This window comes from Euwallacea fornicatus, chromosome 7 (genome assembly GCF_040115645.1).
Source record: "Euwallacea fornicatus isolate EFF26 chromosome 7, ASM4011564v1, whole genome shotgun sequence".
NCBI classification, from domain to species: Eukaryota; Metazoa; Arthropoda; class Insecta; order Coleoptera; family Curculionidae; genus Euwallacea; species Euwallacea fornicatus.
Genome location: NC_089547.1, coordinates 181,693 through 202,311, shown reverse-complemented (window position 1 = coordinate 202,311; position 20,619 = coordinate 181,693). Strand labels below are relative to the sequence as shown.

The 20,619-nt window shown below is 32.6% G+C and overlaps 2 protein-coding genes across 6 annotated transcripts in view; one reads left to right on the top strand and one right to left on the bottom strand.

The window, feature by feature from the left end:
- LOC136340112 (uncharacterized) overlaps nucleotides 1–2,602 on the bottom strand; it is a 66,764-nt gene extending 64,162 nt beyond the window's left edge. For both annotated transcript variants that reach the window (XM_066283888.1, XM_066283889.1), the window contains exon 1: nucleotides 2,439–2,602. The gene's annotated coding sequence lies outside the window, so the exon portion shown is untranslated. The remainder of the gene's footprint in view (nucleotides 1–2,438) is intronic.
- Nucleotides 1–20,619, top strand: part of LOC136340127 (putative gustatory receptor 28b) — a 287,924-nt gene that overhangs the window by 174,974 nt on the left and 92,331 nt on the right. For 2 of the 4 annotated variants that reach the window (XM_066283932.1, XM_066283934.1), the window contains 2 exons: nucleotides 9,346–9,515; nucleotides 9,582–9,668. In XM_066283932.1, the coding sequence (XP_066140029.1) occupies nucleotides 9,503–9,515; nucleotides 9,582–9,668 (100 nt within the window). In that variant the 5' untranslated portion in view covers nucleotides 9,346–9,502. Of the gene's footprint in view, nucleotides 1–138; nucleotides 194–9,345; nucleotides 9,516–9,581; nucleotides 9,669–20,619 lie in introns of those variants that run through there. The other 2 variants (XM_066283933.1, XR_010732260.1) reach the window with 2 other exon arrangements.

The following is a 20,619-nucleotide window of genomic DNA, read 5'->3' as shown; positions in this document are numbered from 1 at the left end:
TTATTTTTTATTTCGGTCACAGGAACCTATAGTAAACAGTTGGTAGACTCATTCTGAACCATCCTGTATATACAACAAAAACTAATAAGTCTGCCATTGGGCATTTATTTTAACATTTAAAATCTTTACTAATTTTAGATAATTAAAGCACTTTAGTTTCTATGAGACGAAGAAGAATGAAGTAAGCAATGGGGTATGTAATTCATCGTAAACAAATGGAGGTTTATTGATGACTATAACTTGTGGTAGAAAAGTTATAGCTACTAACCATCATTAACCATTTTGAAGCTTGTAACATATCATCCTGCCAGGTATTACGGAAAGACCCTTCGCTTCGCCCTTCGCGTAAAGTGCGCCTTACTATAAACGCTGGAATAAATTTACGAGAAAATTGTGATGATGTGAGATGTGTTGTGGTGTTTTATATGACGATTCGGGAACCCTTTGTTTCATATACAGGGTCAATCAGAAAAGATGGGTCAATACTGAACTGGAGATACTAGACACCAAAATACTGTGATTGAGCTCAACATGGCTTATACGAATATCGCTGATTTAAGAGATACAGCGTGTTCAAAGTTGAAATTTTATTCTTAAATTTCTCAATAATTAAAAAATTAAGAATTTTAAGCTTATTCTGACAATGTTTCTAGAGAGGACTAGTTTCGCCATATTATTTACGTAATTGAAAACATATTTTTTATGCCTTGAGTTATGCTTAAAACAAGTCGGTATTTTAAGAAAACGCTAAATTCTACAAGGAAAATGTACTCTTGTTAAGGTTGTCTGAATCCATCGGTTTTTAAGTTATTTGCATTTAAAAGTTTTAATGTATTATGCTGATTTTTTATTATTAAAAGATGGAAAGGTACGAAAAGCAATAAAAACGACAAAAATAACAATAACAATTGGGCAATAGTGATAGTGACAAATCTCAAATCAAATGTTGGGAGTCTCCACCACCTGCCTCAATATATACAATTAAATACATTTTACAATACAATGCATTTTGAAGTACACGATATTCAGTGTCACTGAATGTTAAAGAAAATTTCTTTATTATTTTAAATTTATTCATGGCTTCTTGTATTTTCAGTCATAACTCCTGGAGAGAACGAAAATAAAAGAAAAAAAAGAAAAACATGACAAAATACATTGAATCTTTTAAATGCAAATAATTTAAAAATCGGTAGATTTAGATGACTAAAGCAACAATATATTTTCTCTGCAGAATTGAGCATTCTTTCAAATTCTCGATCTGTTTTAAGCATAGCTCAAGAGATACCTTTTTATTGCCTAAATAATACGGTGAAATTAGTTCCATCGAAAAACAACATCAAAATAACATTAAAATTCGTAATTCACACACTAAAAATCACGAAACTACCAATTTTGAAGATTTATGCTATAAAAACTTTCTTACTTATTAAGAAGTTTAGAAATAACATTTAAATTTTGAACACCCTGTATCTCTTAAACCAGCGACATTGGTATTAGCGACATTGAGATTAATTACAATATTTTTGTGTCTAGTATCTCCACCTTAATGTTGGCTCATTGTTTTGACTCACCCTGTATATATTGTACATGTTACAGAATCGCCTTGGTTCCTTTGAAATGACACATTTTTTCCAGCATAGGTACTTCTCCGCACTGTCTAAACTTGTACGATTTACACATTTTAATTTAAACCATATAAGAATGAGATTTATACCTACATCCAACATCGTAATCTGAACTGAGTGTAGGATCTTCAACAATTAGTGAGAAATCTTGCAAATTATTAATTTTAAATACGGATGCGGGTCCAGAAAATTTGCATTTTTTACGAACTTACTAATTGCGAGTGGTTTAGTCAAACACGCGATTCAAACATAACGCTATAACACGTTCTTGCAATTGACTTGAACGACAAGAATTCATTCCTGAATTTTTTCCATCTCAAAAAAAAAGTGCGAGGACTAGTAGTTTCATGACAAAAAAGATTCACGAAGGAAATAATAAAAATGAGAGGAATGAAAAGATGAGAAAAAAAAAATTTTTTGTTAAAAAAAAAATTGTCGAAAATAACGTCACACCCAAAATATGTTACTACGCCTAGAGCTCGGCCTTGCCGAACTGAACTCATCAATGTTAGAAATGTTGATATTTCTATGAAATTTCGTAAAATTTATTCATGTCTTAAAAATCCTGTACCACCATAATAAGAATTCTTCCACCACGATAAAAATTGGCCAAAACAATTTCAGAAAAAATGTTGCACAAACCTGATTGTGAAACGCGCTTTTCAATCACCAATAGCTTTTAATAAAACTTAAATGAAATTTCAGCAGATCATATCGTCACGTAATCCCGTTTAAAAGTTCTATTGCCTTCGTCGTAAAAATCTCTCCTCATGATCTCCACATAACCAGAACAATGGCTTTATTCCAACTCACCTAAATAAAGTTCAGTGTGGCCGGCTATCCGAGCTGTTAGAAACCACAAACAAGTGTGGTACCGATGTGGTACCACTTCTCCTTCTCACTCGTGCGCACTTCGCGACCAACACTCGATCGCACCGACGACTAAGTCACTTCTGCGTTTACCATGCTTAGAACTCGAGGCCTACGTCATTGGTCTACCAGGTGGGGAACCATTAGATAGATACCTAGAATCAGATACTTACTTCGAGTGACAGACAATACCCGGTGACGCTTCGAGGATTGATGTGGGTGGGGAAAGAGAATGGAATTGATTTTATTTCTCCATTAATAGGGTTGGAATTGCACTCATCATTGGTCGATTCAATTATGGGTGATAAAAGAGTTCATTTGGCTGGAATAAAGAGAATTCTTGGGGACGTATAATTGAAAAGGCAAAAACAACCAATTCCAATGGTAGACCAGATATGATTTTCTGTTTGCTTTCCTTAGTGATTCAGTGAAGAATGGTATATTTTTAAGGCTGAATTCTAATGAAACTACAATTTTCACCTTATTGTATCAAGTTTTGTAAAATCCCGCACCGATACCCACTGGCGTGTGTTAGTTGATACCCAGCATGGACATTAACCATCACACGCCGATCAAAACGAGATCAAATTCGCATAGAGACATGATTGTTGTAATAAATGATTGGTCTTTAGCGTTTTTTACGGCGACCGCCCATGTCTAATTCTGTCCATTTTGGCAAGTCATTGACTTTAAAACGTTTTAGCTTGAACGGAGACTTGTAAAGTAGTAGGAATTAGAATACCTAATGATGAAGGGTTATTGTCATATTTAATTTGTGAAGCTAGATGAGAATTACAGTTAGGTTCAGGACGTATGAAAAGTTCCATGGTGTATTTGAAACTTCCTTTTAATTATACTGTGCGGCTCTAAGTGGTACCTTCCCACCTCAACCTAAGTCCCCCTAATTAACCCCCCCTCTTTAACAAATCACTTTTATCAATTTTTTTTTAATTCAAAAGGAGCATTGAATAGCACAAGAAATACTATCTTTTGGCATTTTTTAATTTTTTTAAACGTTGCTTATGGCACCAATGGCGTAAAACGGCCGCTTTTTTTTTTAATTCAAACATGAGCCAAGTGACACGTCATATTAAAAATATTTCAAAGGTACATTCAATGGTGTATTGCGATTCAAAATTTATTGACCAGTTTTTGAGAAGAGCAGTTATAAATTTGACATGTAACGAAAATGCAATACAAACTCAATTAAATAGCACGTAATCAATGAAAAAACTTGTTTTTTTGATAAGAAATTGGTTTGTTTTCGTTTTTATGGCCACCATCAGTCTTTAGTTATTGTTCTTTATTTATTTATTCTTCTTTTTGCGACCAAATATTATAATATTCAATAATATTTGCTTCAAAAAACTATTAGAATCCCTCAAGCGCCTGCTGTAAGAACACGCAGAGTCCGACACTGAACCTTGTCCATCTCAGACCATTGAAACATTGCGACATGTATCAGCCCTTGAGTACTACAACTCAGATGGAATCTCAGTATCTCTTTATGTAAATATAGCATCATTTCCCTCTTAGCCTCCCACCAGGGTCATTTTTAGGTATTTTTCGGTCAAAGATCACCCCCAAATATTCAGCGTGTCCGAAAATAACGTCGAAGTATTTAAGAAGGCGAATCTAAAGACAAAAAAAAAACAGTTCAAAATGCTTATAAACACACTGTAAAAATTACTTTTTAAAGAGGCTAGAGGCTAAAGGGACACTCTGAAGATGGTTTTCACAATATTTTCGAAACAGTTTGCGTTAAAATGATGAAATCCGGAATACTTTACTAAGTTGGAATGGGAAATTTTTTTTTGTGTTAACAATGGCAGATTTTAGTCAGAGGTACTACATACAGGGGATCGCCTAGGTAAACCTTGCCCTAACGTTTCTTAATTTTTTAAATCAAATAACTAAATCGCAAAAATTTAAAAAAAATTAAAAAATTAAAATTAAAATTTAAAAAAGGTTTTCTTATTTCATCCCGTTAAGATAGATAATTTTCTACAAAAATGACTTTTGGTGAACCGATGCAGAATCACATGGACATCTTAATGCAATCAAATTAACGTAATGTACCTACTTTGGTCTTTCAGTTTTAATATTAGTTTGAAAGTAAAATTTTTTCCATAAAGAGTATTAGCGCCATGAAAAATATTCTAGAGACTTTTTTCTTCACAGAAATATGGAGCATAAAGAAAATTATTTCCATTAAAAAAAAACAGTGAGGTATCATATTTTTCATTTAACGCGTTCAAAGTCTCATCAATAGGCACGTCACTGGTGTAATTAAAAACATTATTTTTCCTTTTAAAATATTCCCAATTTTCATAAAAATATTTAATACCCGACTTATTGGGAAAAACTTTAAAAAAAGTTGTCACCCTGTATTTCAGACAGGAAGCGAAAACAGACCGATATTCATATGAACTTTTTTTTTCTTAAAATCATCTCCAAGTTCACTCTCTGTATTTTCGAGATAAAATTATGGAACACCCTATATAATTAATGAAAAATTTATTAGAATTTGCTTCAAATTTCTTGTTAGACATACAGACTGAAAAACAATGGATGTATGGATGAGTTGATGCTTCTCACAATGGGTGTTAAGGCTACATTATGATTGTAGATCTTAAAAACAAAAATTAGGTGTTTTACTGTTGTAAGGTGTAAATTCGTACCTTTCTACATTCGTTAAGCTCATTTTATGGTTTCTGAATATGCTTTCTGCGATTTTTGTGAGGTCTTTATTTTATTTAGTATAATTCCCATCATTTAAAATGTCCCCAAGTATTTCAGTCAATATAAGGTGACTTTTTAACTCACCGTCCAAGTGAGGCAGATGAGAGGGGAGGTCATTTTAATATAAAAAACTTCATATGTCAGATTTTAATGATTTAAGGGTTTCGAAGACTTCAAAGTTTTCTCTGTATTACTCATTTATTACTAAAATCAAACAAATAAGATAGTCAATAGAAAAAATATCATAGCGGCTGCTCAAAATATCTTTCTGGAAGAATAAAAGCTGCACAACGAGGAAGTAATGAATTTTTCATCCAAATCAACGTTTCTGGACGATTTCTTATATCAACAACAGGCTATTTTTATTCTATTTAACAACTGCCCTCTCGTGTTGATTGCCTCTTGGTACACAATTTGTTTCATATGACCTCATAAATAGAAATCTAAAGGATTTAAGTCGGGAGATCGCGGTGACCGCGAAACTGAAGTTGCAATATATGATTATAAATTTTAACAATAAATAAGTAATATGCAGATGACTTTGAAGTCCTCTAAATCCTTAAATGAATGAACTTAGACATGTCTATATGAATTTTTTTCCTTGAAACGGCCTCACGTTTCATCTGCCGCACTTTGTCGGTGAGCTGAAAAATCACCTTGTATAATATGGTATGTGGGTTTATATAGGTAGCAGTTTATAGGGAATGTTCAATCATCTTAAGGCCAGGAAAGGTATTTAAAATTTAGAAAAATTACTGGAACTATCGTACGTTGTATCTAGAAAACTCATCATTGATGAATATGTTTTGTTTCAAGTCTAAAATCTGTTAATGTCCTGCCACAGCGGACTTTTAAAATCCTGAACAGCATAATTTATTACTTGTTTGATTGCCATGGTACTACCATACAACGTTGATGACCCATTGGTGGTCATAATAAATTAATAAACTGAATAATAAATCATGCACATATCGAATTATTCATTCTGTTCCAGCCCGACGACGACCTGAGCACTTTTCTTGTTGTACCTTGCAGGTACTGTAATTATTATTATTTGTGTGTGTGTTCGTTTCGCGGCAAAGTCCATCAGTCGATGAATCAGAAGTTGAAGAAAAAAGTGGTGAGGCCACAATTTTCTGTTGCCGACATAAACTCTGGAATTTAACCAACCAAATTAACTTCGAACTGCCCGATAGTCTAGACAGAGCCTAATTATAATTGAACTGTAGAGCTGGTTTAAATGAACATGTATCGATGCTTATTCCAAAATCAATTGATGTCGCGTTCGTCTGCTATCACTTCTATTCTAGTTAGCGAAAATTTTACCTCATTAAATCTTATGTACATAATATCTTTCGTTAACGTGAGATATGAACGCGATTAACGCACATGAATAGGATTAACGCATATAAATAAATGGAGAACCTCTAATGGTAAGCAGTTTAATCGCAAGATGGGTACGTTAATAATGCATTACTTCACGTGGGGCTTATATTATACTACGATATACACGGTGTTTCTAAACATCAAATGCATACGAAGGGGAATAATTGTTTGCCTTATGTTATGACTTCAAGTGCATGTAAATATAAGTTTGAAAATGCTTAATTACCTATCTACAAGGTGTTCAAATTGCAGAATTTTTTTCAGTTTTCTCCTTATAGCTGTTGCAATTTTTAAGACATTTGTTTTGATAATCTACACGGTGACATTTTTCACAAACAATGCCCCCTTTGCTCCCCTTGAATTTTTTCACAATGGTCTGCTGGTAGATTTCAAAATACCAAATTACTTTTAATTTTTTTTAGAAAGTTTTTTGTTTCTTGTAGTTTTTTCATATCTGCATCGGTTATCGAGAAAAAATATATATAACTACTTTTTATGGTTCGCCAGATGAAATTCAAATTTTTAAAATGCTTGTAAAGGTTTTATTTGCCCAACTTGTGTCTACATAACTTTATGAATTAAAGGTCCAAATTGTAAAAATGTCTTAAATTCTCTTTATAATCTCAAAATGTTAAATTTTAGGAATTCTGAGCTGGTTGATGTGCATTTTATCTATGACTTTGCAAATAAAAATGCAAGAATGTCTATGCGATAAGCGTTATTTCACTAGAATTGTACCTGATCGACGAATATTCTCGGATATTCATAGGTGTCTGGTAGAAACAAGGATTTTTAATAAAAATACTGATGATTTAATTTGACCACTTATTATTAGAACATCGCCGATCGAAAAAATAGTTTTAAATTAAAATAAAAAAACTCCATACACTAGCACAAGAAAAATCGGTGAACGATTAAATATTAGTCATCAAGTTGTTTAGCGTATCCTGCGTGATTCCTTGTTATGTCCCCCCCCTCCCCCTTCAAAGGAGCCAGCCGCTCCTTCCTCGAAATTTCCCTTTAAGTATTAATTTCTAAGAAAAGGGCACATGATCTCTGAAAAAATATTACCTTGTAGACTATCGAAACCATGTAACTTGCTGAATGACGTAAGCCCCACAGCGTAAATTATATTCCTAATTTTAGCTAAATATCTAAAAAACTACAGGAACTATAAAGGAAAAACTGAACATTTTCTGGTGTATGAACACTCTGTAAATTGATAATGGAGCGGCCATGGACCTATGTTTATGTGAACTTTAAGTAATAAATTAAGCTAAATAATTGCCTTCTTCCGTATATACATGATACTTAGGAAAACTCTGTGTATCACATGCAGTGTTTCCTGAAAATGCATGTCAAAGATGATATCATAAGATTATTTTCGTTAATACACTAAGATTTGATTAAAAAATTATTTGAAAAAATCATCTTGTTTAGACGCTATGGACTGTCAAAATTCTTGAAAAAAAACATGTTTTTAAGGTATTTGGAAAATGCTTCAATGGATTTCAACGAAACCCATTGTGAATTTATTTATTACCATAGGGATATTTTTTGTGCAACATTTATGTCATCTCGCAATATACAAGCGAAAAAAAAAGAAATTTCCCACAGATAGAAAAATTAAAGAAAGGTTTAATGTATCACCAAGAAAAAATCAATACGATGCAGCTACCCAATAAAAAGTACTGGTCATGTTTGTACGAAGATAGCTAAGAACCTACCACGTGGACATCGTGAATAAATATGAATATGACATCAAAATAATCCCTGTACTAATGAATATAGGTTTCAATAGGTTTCATTGAAAGCATTTCGGAGATGTAGCAAAAAAAAAAATTTTTCCAGAAACTTTGACCGTGAATATCATCTAAACGAGTTTTTTTTCAAATAATTTTTAAACAAAATCTTAATGTATTGACCCAAACAATCTCATGTCACTACTTTTGACATGCATTTTCGGGACACCCTGTATCTACGACATCAATTTGAGCGGATATTGTCGTGAGATAATGTTGTTGGTAATCATGACTCGGTCATTTATGTGAATACGGCGAACATTCCATGAATTCACCGCTCAAAGCAGTCCACCTAAATGAGCTTTTTGCATTTTTTCCGCCTAAACTTCTTTTCGCCTTATGTGTCGATTCCCCGCCCATCCCTTCTTTCAGAAGAACCTCACCACATATCAGTAAATCTTCCTAGCGATAATGGTTCTATTGATCAACTTGTTATTCGCTTGTACCTATGTATGCAGGTACTATGGAAAAAATAATTTCTCACTCTTGTTGAAGATAAAGAACTTTGGGGCTTTTATGAACATAGCAATTGTTGGCGATTATGAGGTGGTCTCTGATAATTTAAAGCCTTCTGCCGCACCGTTTAACGACTGCAGGGAACGGGCATTGTCAGTACATAATGGAATACCCTGTTATTTTCACATGACGTACTTTATTTATTGGTGCCCGTAAACTTTGCGGTGAATTTAGAAGCTGACCTCACACAGAGTTAGTTTCAACTTTTGTTAAAGCTTCAATAAACAAATAATACTACAGTTGCGCTGAAACCTCACATAAATAATTTTTTACTGCCCAATGGTTTGTGGTGTGTAGATGGTATTCACCGGTAGGAAATTAACAACAGTTGTCTTTCAATTAGTGAAAAGAAGATGTTACTAAACTAGCTTTTTACTGTTGTTGACGACACATTTTTTTTGCAGCCCTTCTTCAACAACCACACGATGGTAAATTACAAGACATCACAGGGTCTCGTTCGGAAGAAAAATTCGAGATTTCTCTTGATGTCCGTGTGAAGCATCTCTGGGGGCCCGCGGCAGCTTCACACAGGGAGTGGCGCAAAATCTGCAAGCTCGTAAAATGAGGCAACTTTGTGAGTTTCCCGTCGCAGATGCCGCAAGGCGCCTAACTCTACAGAGTGATTTTTTTCTATTATTAGTAACGGAGGCTCGGAAACTAGCAGAGCTACGAAGTCTGTTAAATAGGAAAAGAATTAAGGACCACAGGACCACAAGACAAAAAGGGGGTGAGTCATTTTTTTTATTATAAGGAGAGTAAAAAAAATATGTTTTTTTGTTATTTTTCGTGTAGAGCACATCTTGTTTTTGCATAGAAATAAAAGTTCGGTTAATTTATCGTAAAAAAATGCAGAAATGAAAAAAAATTACAATTGGTGCACGAACGAGATGAGTCAGTTGAAAACTTTCACAACAACTCCAGTTTTAAACTTTGAAACGAAGAATATCATAATACATAAAAAACATAATACAATATGATATAATGAATCAGCAGTTTTCTTCTTGATTGGTGCTTGAAATATCCGAAGTTAAAAAAAAAAGAAGCACTTTTTAAAATGTCATAAAATGACATGTCAGCTTTAGGTTCATACTCTGCATGCCATTTTTCAATTTCGCATTTTTATGAGGCAGCGGAGCATTATAGTACTTTCCTTTTCCGTTGAATTTAATAGACTTTTTATATTTGATAAGGAAAATAAAAAAAAACGAACCACTAGTAGCCTTGCTGCATTCGATTCCATTAGAAACTGATGAATATACAGAAATTCGTTAAAAAGAAACGTAAAATTTTTCTTTATCACGTTTCGGCGCTAAGAGTGAAAAACCCTTTACAAGAGTGGAAAAATCATAAATCATTATCCTGGGAAACAGTAATGAGTTCAAATCGTAAAGCAGCTGACGTTAACTGCGAAGGTTTAAAGAGTTCTTCGATTAAACTTCTAAACCAAGGCCTATGCATCGATAAATTAATCAAACAAGAAACCTCACTAAATAAAAGCAAAATAACAAAATACTTCAATTGGTGCGAGGAATAGTACTTCAATTTGTTCAAGAACGAGATAAGTTGTCATGACTTATTTGACGTCATGATAAACTTTTGAAAGAGATGAGTCAAATATGCTTATGATTTGTTACTTATTGAGCGTGCATTTTTTTCCACCAACCGATGGCTTATCCTTTATATCAGACTGTGGAACTCATATCTCATTTTTGGCAAAATAGTGACCATGCTCTTTTCGCACCAAGGTCACCAATGCAACTTTAGGATATTAATTTGAAGCCACTATACTTTAAAAAACGAATGCTGACAAGTTCTATAGCAAAAATCAAAATTTGTCAATTACCTATAATCGATCTAGCCGTGTAATCATTCGTTCTAGGGAAATTTCGCTGAACACTGAAAATGATAGGTTAACCAAATTGGTTCTGACAACTGTCATTTTTAAGATAAGACATGAACTTATCTTTTTTCAAATAAAGAGCATACTAAGTTATGATTTACTTAAAAACGTATTTTCAAGCTTTAAAATGATACCAATAGGTAGACAGTTATTTATCAAAATGGCGGACTTAAAGCCTTTTTTCAATCCAATTTTGGAATTTTAAGATACCGGGCCATGAAATCGCCATATTGCTTTATTATTGGTTTGACACTGACAGCTCGCATCATTTAACTCATATATATATATATTTTTAATTTTTGAATTGCTTTCATAACAATTTTTAAAATGATTGAAAAATCTAATACCTATTTGTGAAAAATTAATTGCCTAATTAATTATTAAAAATACGGATGTTCCAAAAGACCTCCATTGTTATTATTACATGTATTGCATCGCTTCAAAGTTGAACTTTTCTAATTGAACGCCCATCGATAATATCGAAAGCTTTTTCAACCGCTTCGCTAAGAGCACCTACTGATTCGAAATCTTTTATGTAAATATTGTTTTTTATTATTCTCCATGGGAGAAAATAATTTGAGGTCCGAGTGGAAAGACCAAATGCAAATTAAAGTTGGGGCACTAAATTTGTGTGGTGAGGTCCGAACACCATTTTGTCTGATCCTTCCTGTGATCGAAATATGAGTCTGCCACAAAGTGGCAGAATAGATGATGTTGGCCTGGATATTACGTTCAGACCACCCTGAGTTTGCAGTCTCAAAAACACTGTTTCGTGCAAAATCGATCAACAACCTTAACTATTTTAATTAAATTTTATTTGATTTCGTTACACAATAATTTCGAGAAATTACTTAAACGTGAGCACATCTATATTCGAAACTAAACGCGTATGTAAACGTGTCGGAGCCTAAGACGTTGCTGACTGCCTTAAAGAAATCTGATTGACTATTGAGGTTTAAACTAACATAAGTACAAAAAACGCAACTAGAGATTTTCCCAAGCTAGTTAAATTTAAAAAAAGGCGTCGAGTTATAGTCTTTACTAAATCTAAACATACAAGATGAGTTCTTTAAAAGTATAAATGCCGATTTCTTGAATATTATAGCGGCAATGGAAAAATCTAAAAACACGTCTACAATGATATGATGGGGGAAGATAATTGAGTCTATGATGAACTCACTACCCAGTACTAAATTCACCCCAGCCGCCCCAAGTCATTTTTTTAATAGCTCGGTCATGTTTGCAACATATCGTCGGCGACCATTTTCAATAAGCTTTTCAATGGTGACAAGGTGTCTGGAATTCCACTTTCAAATGTATCCGATATTGCCTAAAATGCAAATTTCGTGAGTAAAACACTTGGGCGGAGAATGAAATAGTTTTCAATCAGGAATAAGCAACGCTGATATAACTACTATTGCGCAGTTGTTTATAGGTTTTTTTTTTGTTTAAAAGTATTAATTTTTGATAGTTATGATGTATATCGTTTTTGTTTATTTTTTTCTACCAATTTCGTATTGCAAAAATAACTTTTTTGAATTTAAAAATTCAAAATTTCAATATTTTTTTTCACCCTTTTTCAAATACCTTCCTCCTTCCCTCCCTTTTTCCCTTTTTTTTTCTTCCCTTTTTCTTTCCCCTTTTTTCCTTTTCTTTTTTTTTTTTTCCTTCCTTTTTCCTTTTATATATATATACAGGGTGGGCCACGAGTAACGCCTCGAAATTTCATGAAAAAGCCAAGAGATTTTTTTACTGTTTCTTTTTTGAGGTGGTTACAGACTAATTAGAGCTACATTTTAAAATTATTTTAAAAGTATACAGAGTGTCCCAAACACATGTAATTGATCAAAGTTGAATTTTTTTAAATGGGATCCTCTGGATATCATATAATTTTTGAACTCAACCATTAAAATAAAATTAAGTTGTGTTAAGGTTTATGGTATTTAACTCTAGCAGTTTTTGAAATAATTCAATTTTTGTCAAGATGCAAGATAATTTTCAACAACCAATCTCTCATCCCATATTTAAGTTTTTAAAACAAAAGTTTGATAGGAAGCCATCAAGGGACCAAATTTTGTACTGTAAGTTTCAAAAAGTCGGCGAATTGTACAGGATGTTCTAAAAATAGCGCCGAATTCGTTCAACTTTTAACTGTTAATAACTTTTTTAATTTAAATGGAACACTCGGTATGTTGTGTTACTGTTAGATGCCCAATTTACTTATCTATCGAATATCATTAGGATTCCCTACACCTAGCTCTACTCATTTTCGCAAAAACATACATTTTTATAAAGATATCTAAATCCCCAATTTTAATATTATGCCATATGAAATTGCTAAGATATCCGTGCAATCTAATTATTTACTTGCGTATATTTGTATATTACAATGTTAAGAATATTAACAAAAAGCAGAAACCTAAGTATTATTTAAAAATATTATATCAGGTGTTCTACATGATGACCATTTTCTTCTATGCATATTTTGATTCTTTCTTCAAAAGTTTTTCTTACATTTTCTAGTATTTGTGGCGTAATAGAGGTAAAAACATTTCTAATTTTCATTTTCATATCATCAGTGGTGGTAGGAGGAATCTTATAAACTTCATTTTTTACATACCCCTATAAAAAATAATCCATGGGGGTAAGGTCAGGTGATTTAGCTGGCCTATTGCATGAACCACTCCTGCCGATCCATTTACTTGGAAATTTTTTGTCCAGATATCTTCTGACCGGGTGCTGAAAATGAGCTGGAGTACCATCGAGTTGAAACCACATTCGGGCTCTTAGATTTAATGGAATATTCTCTAAAAGAACCCAGAAGTCCCTTTTTAGAAATGCTAGAAATTTTCTGTCATTTAATAAGTGTCCATCGAAAAAATACGGACCAATTACATAATTGATAAAAATTCCTCCAAAGACATTCAAACTCCATCTATTTTGACGATCAATTGTTCTGAATAAACGTCTGTTTTCCGTGTGATAATAATGAAAATTATGACAATTTATCAAACCGTTATTATAAAAAGTTGCTTCGTCGGTGGATAAAACAAAATAAAAAAAATGAAAGTCTTCGTTGAAGAGTTCCAGTACCCAATAGCAAAAATGAAGTCTACGCTGGATATCCGCTCCATATAAATGTTGATGAAGTTGGATATGAAACGGTTGGAAATTGAAATTACTTAAGATCCACCTTACACTTGTACGACTTATACCGGTTTCTTTGGCGATTTTTCTAGTACTTGTATTAGGATTCTCTTCAATTGATCCTAATACCAAAAATTGATTTTCTTCAATATCGGTTACAAGTTCCTTTTTTGTTTTGTTTCACGTAATTAACACTACCCGACGCGCGAAAATCCACCAACAACCTTTCAAATACCCGTCTATTTGGATGTCCGAGCCGGATACTTTTGGGCCTAAACTCTTGATGCCAAAAGGCAATTTTGCTGTCATTCTCCTATCACCTAATCATGTCTGTTCGTTCTGGTATCGAATAGGAAAACATCTTTCCAATTAAAATTTTTTAACACTTCAAATAAACAAATCACTTTTAACTAAATATGACAGACCTAAACAAGATGGCAATGTAACTTAATGTCAAAATTGCACGGATATCTTAGCAATTTCATATGGCATAATATTAAAATTGGGGATTTAGATATCTTTATAAAAATGTATGTTTTTGCGAAAATGAGTAGAGCTAGGTGTAGGGAATCCTAATGATATTCGATAGATAAGTAAATTGGGCATCTAACAGTAACACAACATACTGAGTGTCCCATTTAAATTAAAAAAGTTATTAACAGTTAAAAGTTGAACGAATTCGGCGCTATTTTTAGAACATCCTGTACAATTCGCCGACTTTTTGAAACTTACAGTACAAAATTTGGTCCCTTGATGGCTTCCTATCAAACTTTTGTTTTAAAAACTTAAATATGGGATGAGAGATTGGTTGTTGAAAATTATCTTGCATCTTGACAAAAACTGAATTATTTCAAAAACTGCTAGAGTTAGATACCATAAACCTTAACAAAACTTAATTTTATTTTAATGGTTGAGTTCAAAAATTATATGATATCCAGGGGATCCCATTTAAAAAAATGCAACTTTGATCAATTACATGTGTTTGGGACACTCTGTATACTTTTAAAATAATTTTAAAATGTAGCTCTAATTAGTCTGTAACCACCTCAAAAAAGAAACAGTAAAAAAATCTCTTGGCTTTTTCATGAAATTTCGAGGCGTTACTCGTGGCCCACCCTGTATATATACAGGGTGACTCTAAAAGGTCTGTACAAAATTCTACCACAGATTTCTGAGGTCAAAACATGACGATTTAACCCAATTTACCTTAGTCCAAAAGTGGGCGGTTTTCGAAATACAGGGCGTCAAAGTGAAAACAAAAAAAGCAAAAATATTAATTTCTTGGTTGGCAATGCTGCTACCTACACAAAATGTCGTATCGGGCGGTTTTTGGGGATATGAAATCAGAATCCGTTTACATTTTCGATGCACAATGTAGAGGACGTTGTCAACGCTCGATGAACCCTCTTTAAAAGGGCATAACTTTTTCATCACCCGGTATAAAATTTATTTATGACTAAACTTGTGTTTTCCTACATTTTTTAAGGAAAAAAGGTCTCTTGTTAAAAATCTTTACGAGGCTTCCTTCTTGAGATATTTGAAACTTAAAGTTCGCTGCATGTTTTGAACAATAATTTTAATGTACTACATATCTATTTTTACAGTTGGTGGTACATTATCAACATGAATTTAAGATTAATGTGTGGGCAGGAATAATTGACAATTTTATTATTGGTCCTGTCATTTTGCCGCCCCGATTAAGTGGTGAAAGTTATTTGGAACATATTCAAAATACAATGCCAGAATTATTGGAAGATCTTCCTTTACAACTTCGGCAAGATATGTGGTTTATGCACGACGGTGCTCCGCTTCATTTTACTATAAATGTGCGCAACTATTTAAATCAATAGTACCCACGAAGATGGATAGGTAGAGGAAATGATGCTCCGGTACCATGGCCACCGCGCTCACCGGATTTAACTCCGATGGATTATTTTTTACAGGGGACTCTAAAGTCCATGGTATACTTCACGGCCATAAATAGTGAAGAGGAACTATGGGGATGAATTCAAAATGCAGTAAATATTTTAAAGAACGACGAAGAATTGATGGATAGAGTACATTTTAATTTCTTGCGTCGGATTAATCTTTGTATTCAAGTCAATGGTGGTCATTTCGAACATCTACTAAAAGTATAATTTTTTCGTGTTTATGTTTGGTATCTATGTTTTCAAGTAATTTGTAACCTGTTTTTAAGTTTTGATTTTTTTCGATCCAACTGTAAGAATAGATATGTAGTACATTAAAATTATTGTTCAAGACATGCAGCGAACTTTAAGCTTCAAATATCTGAAGAAGGAAGGCTCGTAGAGATTTTTAACAAGAGACCTTTGTTCCTTAAAAAATGTAGGAAAACACAAGATTAGTCATAAATAAATTTTATACCGGATGATAAAAAAGTTATGCCCTTTTAAAGAGGGTTCATCGAGCGAGTTAAGTTTGAGGTTCAGCCAACTATTTTTTTAAAAATTTATTTTACAGGAAACAACACAAAATGTAACTAACAATACGGTTACAAAAATTATGATTCCTAAATCTACGTTTTTCCCTATTTATATTAAAATATATGCTGACCATGCATAAGGCTTCCAGAACATTATGAACTTAATATTAAATCGCAATTAGGGGTAATACGTTTTCTAATCGCAAATTCTAGATGGTAGTAAACACTACGCAGTTTCTTATTATTTAATTATTAAGCAAATTGTTGTGATATAACTCCTCCATCCTTAAGAGGCAAACTTAATGGAATGGGTTTGACTGTTAGTGTTTTCTACTTCATTATATGTTTTTTCCAATGTTTTTCTCTTATTACAAAACTTTTTATACCGAACTATAAGAATACTAATTATTATTGAGATTATTATAAATGTCCAAAGAGTTGCACTTGACCACATTGATATCTCATCTAGATGGCTTTCTTCTATGGGTGGTAGATGATCGATAATGTCCTTTATATGGTGGCTTTCTATAAAATCCATTCTTGTGAGGTTGATTACTATAGATGATTGATCATTTGGCACATAATCCATTTGAACTTCTGGTAGAATAAATGCAATTCCTTGACTTATTTGCATTTTGTTAATAAATGTTTTTCCTTCTATAACGAGTTCACAATCAGTTGAAAATTCAACTAGGGTAGGTGCTCCGATTTCCGTATAATGATCCGATGGACACTTTGACAGTACTTGTATCGGCATTGAAGGAATTATTAATAATTTATTGTTTGCAACTTGTTCTATTAATGTTTGTTGCAACGATACATGGGTCTTTTGGCATCCTTTTAAGGGACGGTTTGTCAATAAGTTGACGACACACTCGTCGGCAGAGTTTTCACTTTCCTTGCAGAAAAATATTCTTCCAATGTCTGGGCAGATGTGTTCTTTAAACTGCAGGTTATCATTGCTTTGTGCCACGAAAGGGAATTTTAAGAGAAGCATGGATTTTCTTTGGATAACGGAATATAGGCGATGAAAGTTATAAACTTCTGTTTTCAGGATTGGGATATGTATTGCAAAAATTATTCTTCCTTTGACAAAAGATACTTGCGTTCCCAATAATTGATAATACTCTACTGAGTTATTTAATTTAGGTATTTTATCATCTCCATAAATGTTACTTAATTCTATTAATAGTTCATTAATTTGAGAAATGGATATTACAGTATTATGTATCGAATTGAGTTTTGCAAAAACAACAGCATCTTCTAAATTGTCCAAGAATGAGATTAAACTTTGACAATCTAAATTAATTTGCGTTAAAATATTTTGAATACTAAGGTACTGGTCTTGATTCCTAATTATTCGATCTATAGTACTTTGAACTAATTCTATACCTCTTTTAAGTTTTCCTTGATTATCTGAAATTATTTGCATCGTTTTATTAAGAAAATTTACAATTTTCTGAGATATTGTTATTTGTCCGTTTACAGTTTTTTCGAACCTTATTTGATTCTTTTCCAAATTTCTAATCGCCTTATCATATTGTTTTCCATCGTCAGAGTCCAAATTTCCGAATATCCATTTATTAAAGTGACCAATTACGTTTATTAAACCTCGTTTTCTTTGAAGATTTGAATTTGGATAAAGGTTGAATATTTTCTTTTCAATTGTGTTTATAAAAAACTCTGTTCTAGGAAGCAAATTTCCAATCAATCCATGATAAGATATCGGATTCGATATATTATCTTTAGTTATACAGTTCCTAATTGAATCATATGATTTCTTAATATTAATTAATTGCGAAAGTAAGGACTCCATTTCTACATAATACAGAAATGTATGTTTCGTATAGATTATTCTTGCTGATCCTAATTTAATTGGTAACAAAGGATTTGGAACTGAAATAAATTTTGCTTCTTCATTCCTTGCTGGTTGAAGGCTGATTGTCAGTATTATTAGCACAAATTTTGGAGTCGTCCTGAAAAATTTTGACTGTTGTATTTTGAGGTCTTTTAAGTGTATTCTTATGATATTCCGCATTTGCAGTTTTTACTTTAATTTCTGATTGATCTTTTAAATCATAAATTTTAAATTTTGGCAGGGCTTTATTACGATTCTTCGTTTTCACGTATATTGGTTTATCTAAGGGGTAGAGTTCTGGCTCTTCTCGTTTCTCATTTCTTTTTAAAATTGTTTGTTCTTTTATCTTGTGATTCTGCTGGGCGATTTCTCTATATAGTTCTTGACAAATTTTTTTATGTTCCTGAACGTAATGTGATATAATTACGTGATCATTCATGTCTAATGAATCCGAATTATTTATATGCCCTTTAATTATTTCAAAAGGTGTAAATTTAGTAACACTGTGGATTGAATTGTTATATCCCAATACTGCTCTCTTCATAAGTTGTTCGGGATTCAAATGTTTATTAGTTTCTTTAAGGCAACGATAATGTTCAATTATTGTTGAATGAAACCTTTCGACAGGAGAATTGGAATTACTATTCTTGGACGTGGTAAAATGCAAGTCTATTTTATATAGTTTACAAAAATCTTCTAAGTCAGCATTTTTAAACTCTGATCCTCGATCACAAGTGATTTTTAGGGGAAGTCCATGATGTGTAATAAAGTTGAACAAATTTTCAGAAATAGATATACCCGTTATACTATCTAACAAATAGGCTTGGCCGTATCTGGAAAATGTATCTATGATTGTTAAAAATGATTTATTTTCTATCCTAAATGTGTCTATATGAATATGCTCAAAAGGTTTGGAAGTTGTTGGCGTTAAGTTAAACTTAATGATTGGTGGATTCCGGTCATATTTATTTCTTTGACATATCTCACAGTTATTAACATATTCTTCAATATCCGAATCCATTTTTGGCCAATAATATTTTTTTTGTAACGCAGTTTTCATCTCTGTTATCCCCCTATGACAAGTTTTCGTGTTATGATGCAGATCTAATTTTTGTACTTGATCTTCCTTTGTTAAAACATCCTCGCGCATTTTTGTACATTGGACAAATTTAAATGAAGTGTTTACGAAAATATTTTGCATCGTAACAGTAAAAATTTCTCCCAATTGTGGTTCTCGAAACAAAAATGCATAAGAACGTTTAGGACTGACATATTCTTTCACAAACTGAATAATCCCAGGAACTAAATTATTTCTTGGCAATATGACATTAAACCTTGTATTGTCAAAAATCTGTTCCTTTTGACACCTTACCGCTGGAATATCTCCCATTATTACAAGAATTTGATTTTTATATCCATTAAATACTCTCTCTGTGATTGGTAGATTAAAAATGGGATTCTCTAATGAGGTATGCACTGTTTCTAAATCATCGTCAGTATTCTCATTGGTTTCTTTTGGAATTTCCTTTAATTTCGATATTTCTTTATTTCCGCACTTATTATCGGGTGGTTTGATTTGTATATCAGATATAACATTAATTTTTGGTGGTTCTATATTTTCTAATATTTCTTTAACCGTTTGTTCATCTAATTGTGGGTACCTTTCTATGTTTTTGCAGAATTCTAAAATTTCTTCATCACAATCGCCTGGATTGTTAACTATTGAAGCAGTTTCTAAAGCATTTAAATCTTCTTTTGGATTTCTTGACAGTGCATCCGCTGCTGTATTAGAGTTTCCTTTTTTGTATTTAATTGTATAATCAAATTCTTCCAGTTTGAGTCTCCATCTCACTAAACGGCTATTTGGTTCTTTTAAGGAATAAACCCATTCAAGTGGTTTATGATCTGTAAAGATTGTGAATTTTGTTCCAAATAGGTATGGACGATAATATTTACATCCCCATACAACTGCGAGTAATTCTTTCTCTATTGTGGAATAATTTGTTTCGGCTGGGTTCAATGTTCTAGATGCATAACCGATCGGATGTCCATTTTGAGATAAAATAGCACCTATAGCAAAGTTTGATGCATCTGTATTGAGTTCGAATGGTTTAGAAAAATCCGGATACGCTAATACTGGTTCAGAAGTTAAAATATTTTTACAAGTTTGAAAACTATCAAGAAATTCTTTAGTGTGAACAATTTTTTCGTTTTTCTTTAAACATTTTGTCATTGGTTTGGTTATTTTAGCTAAATCTTTAATAAATTTACGATAATAACCAACTAATCCTAGAAAAGATTTTATTTCTTTAACGGTTGTTGGTAAGGGA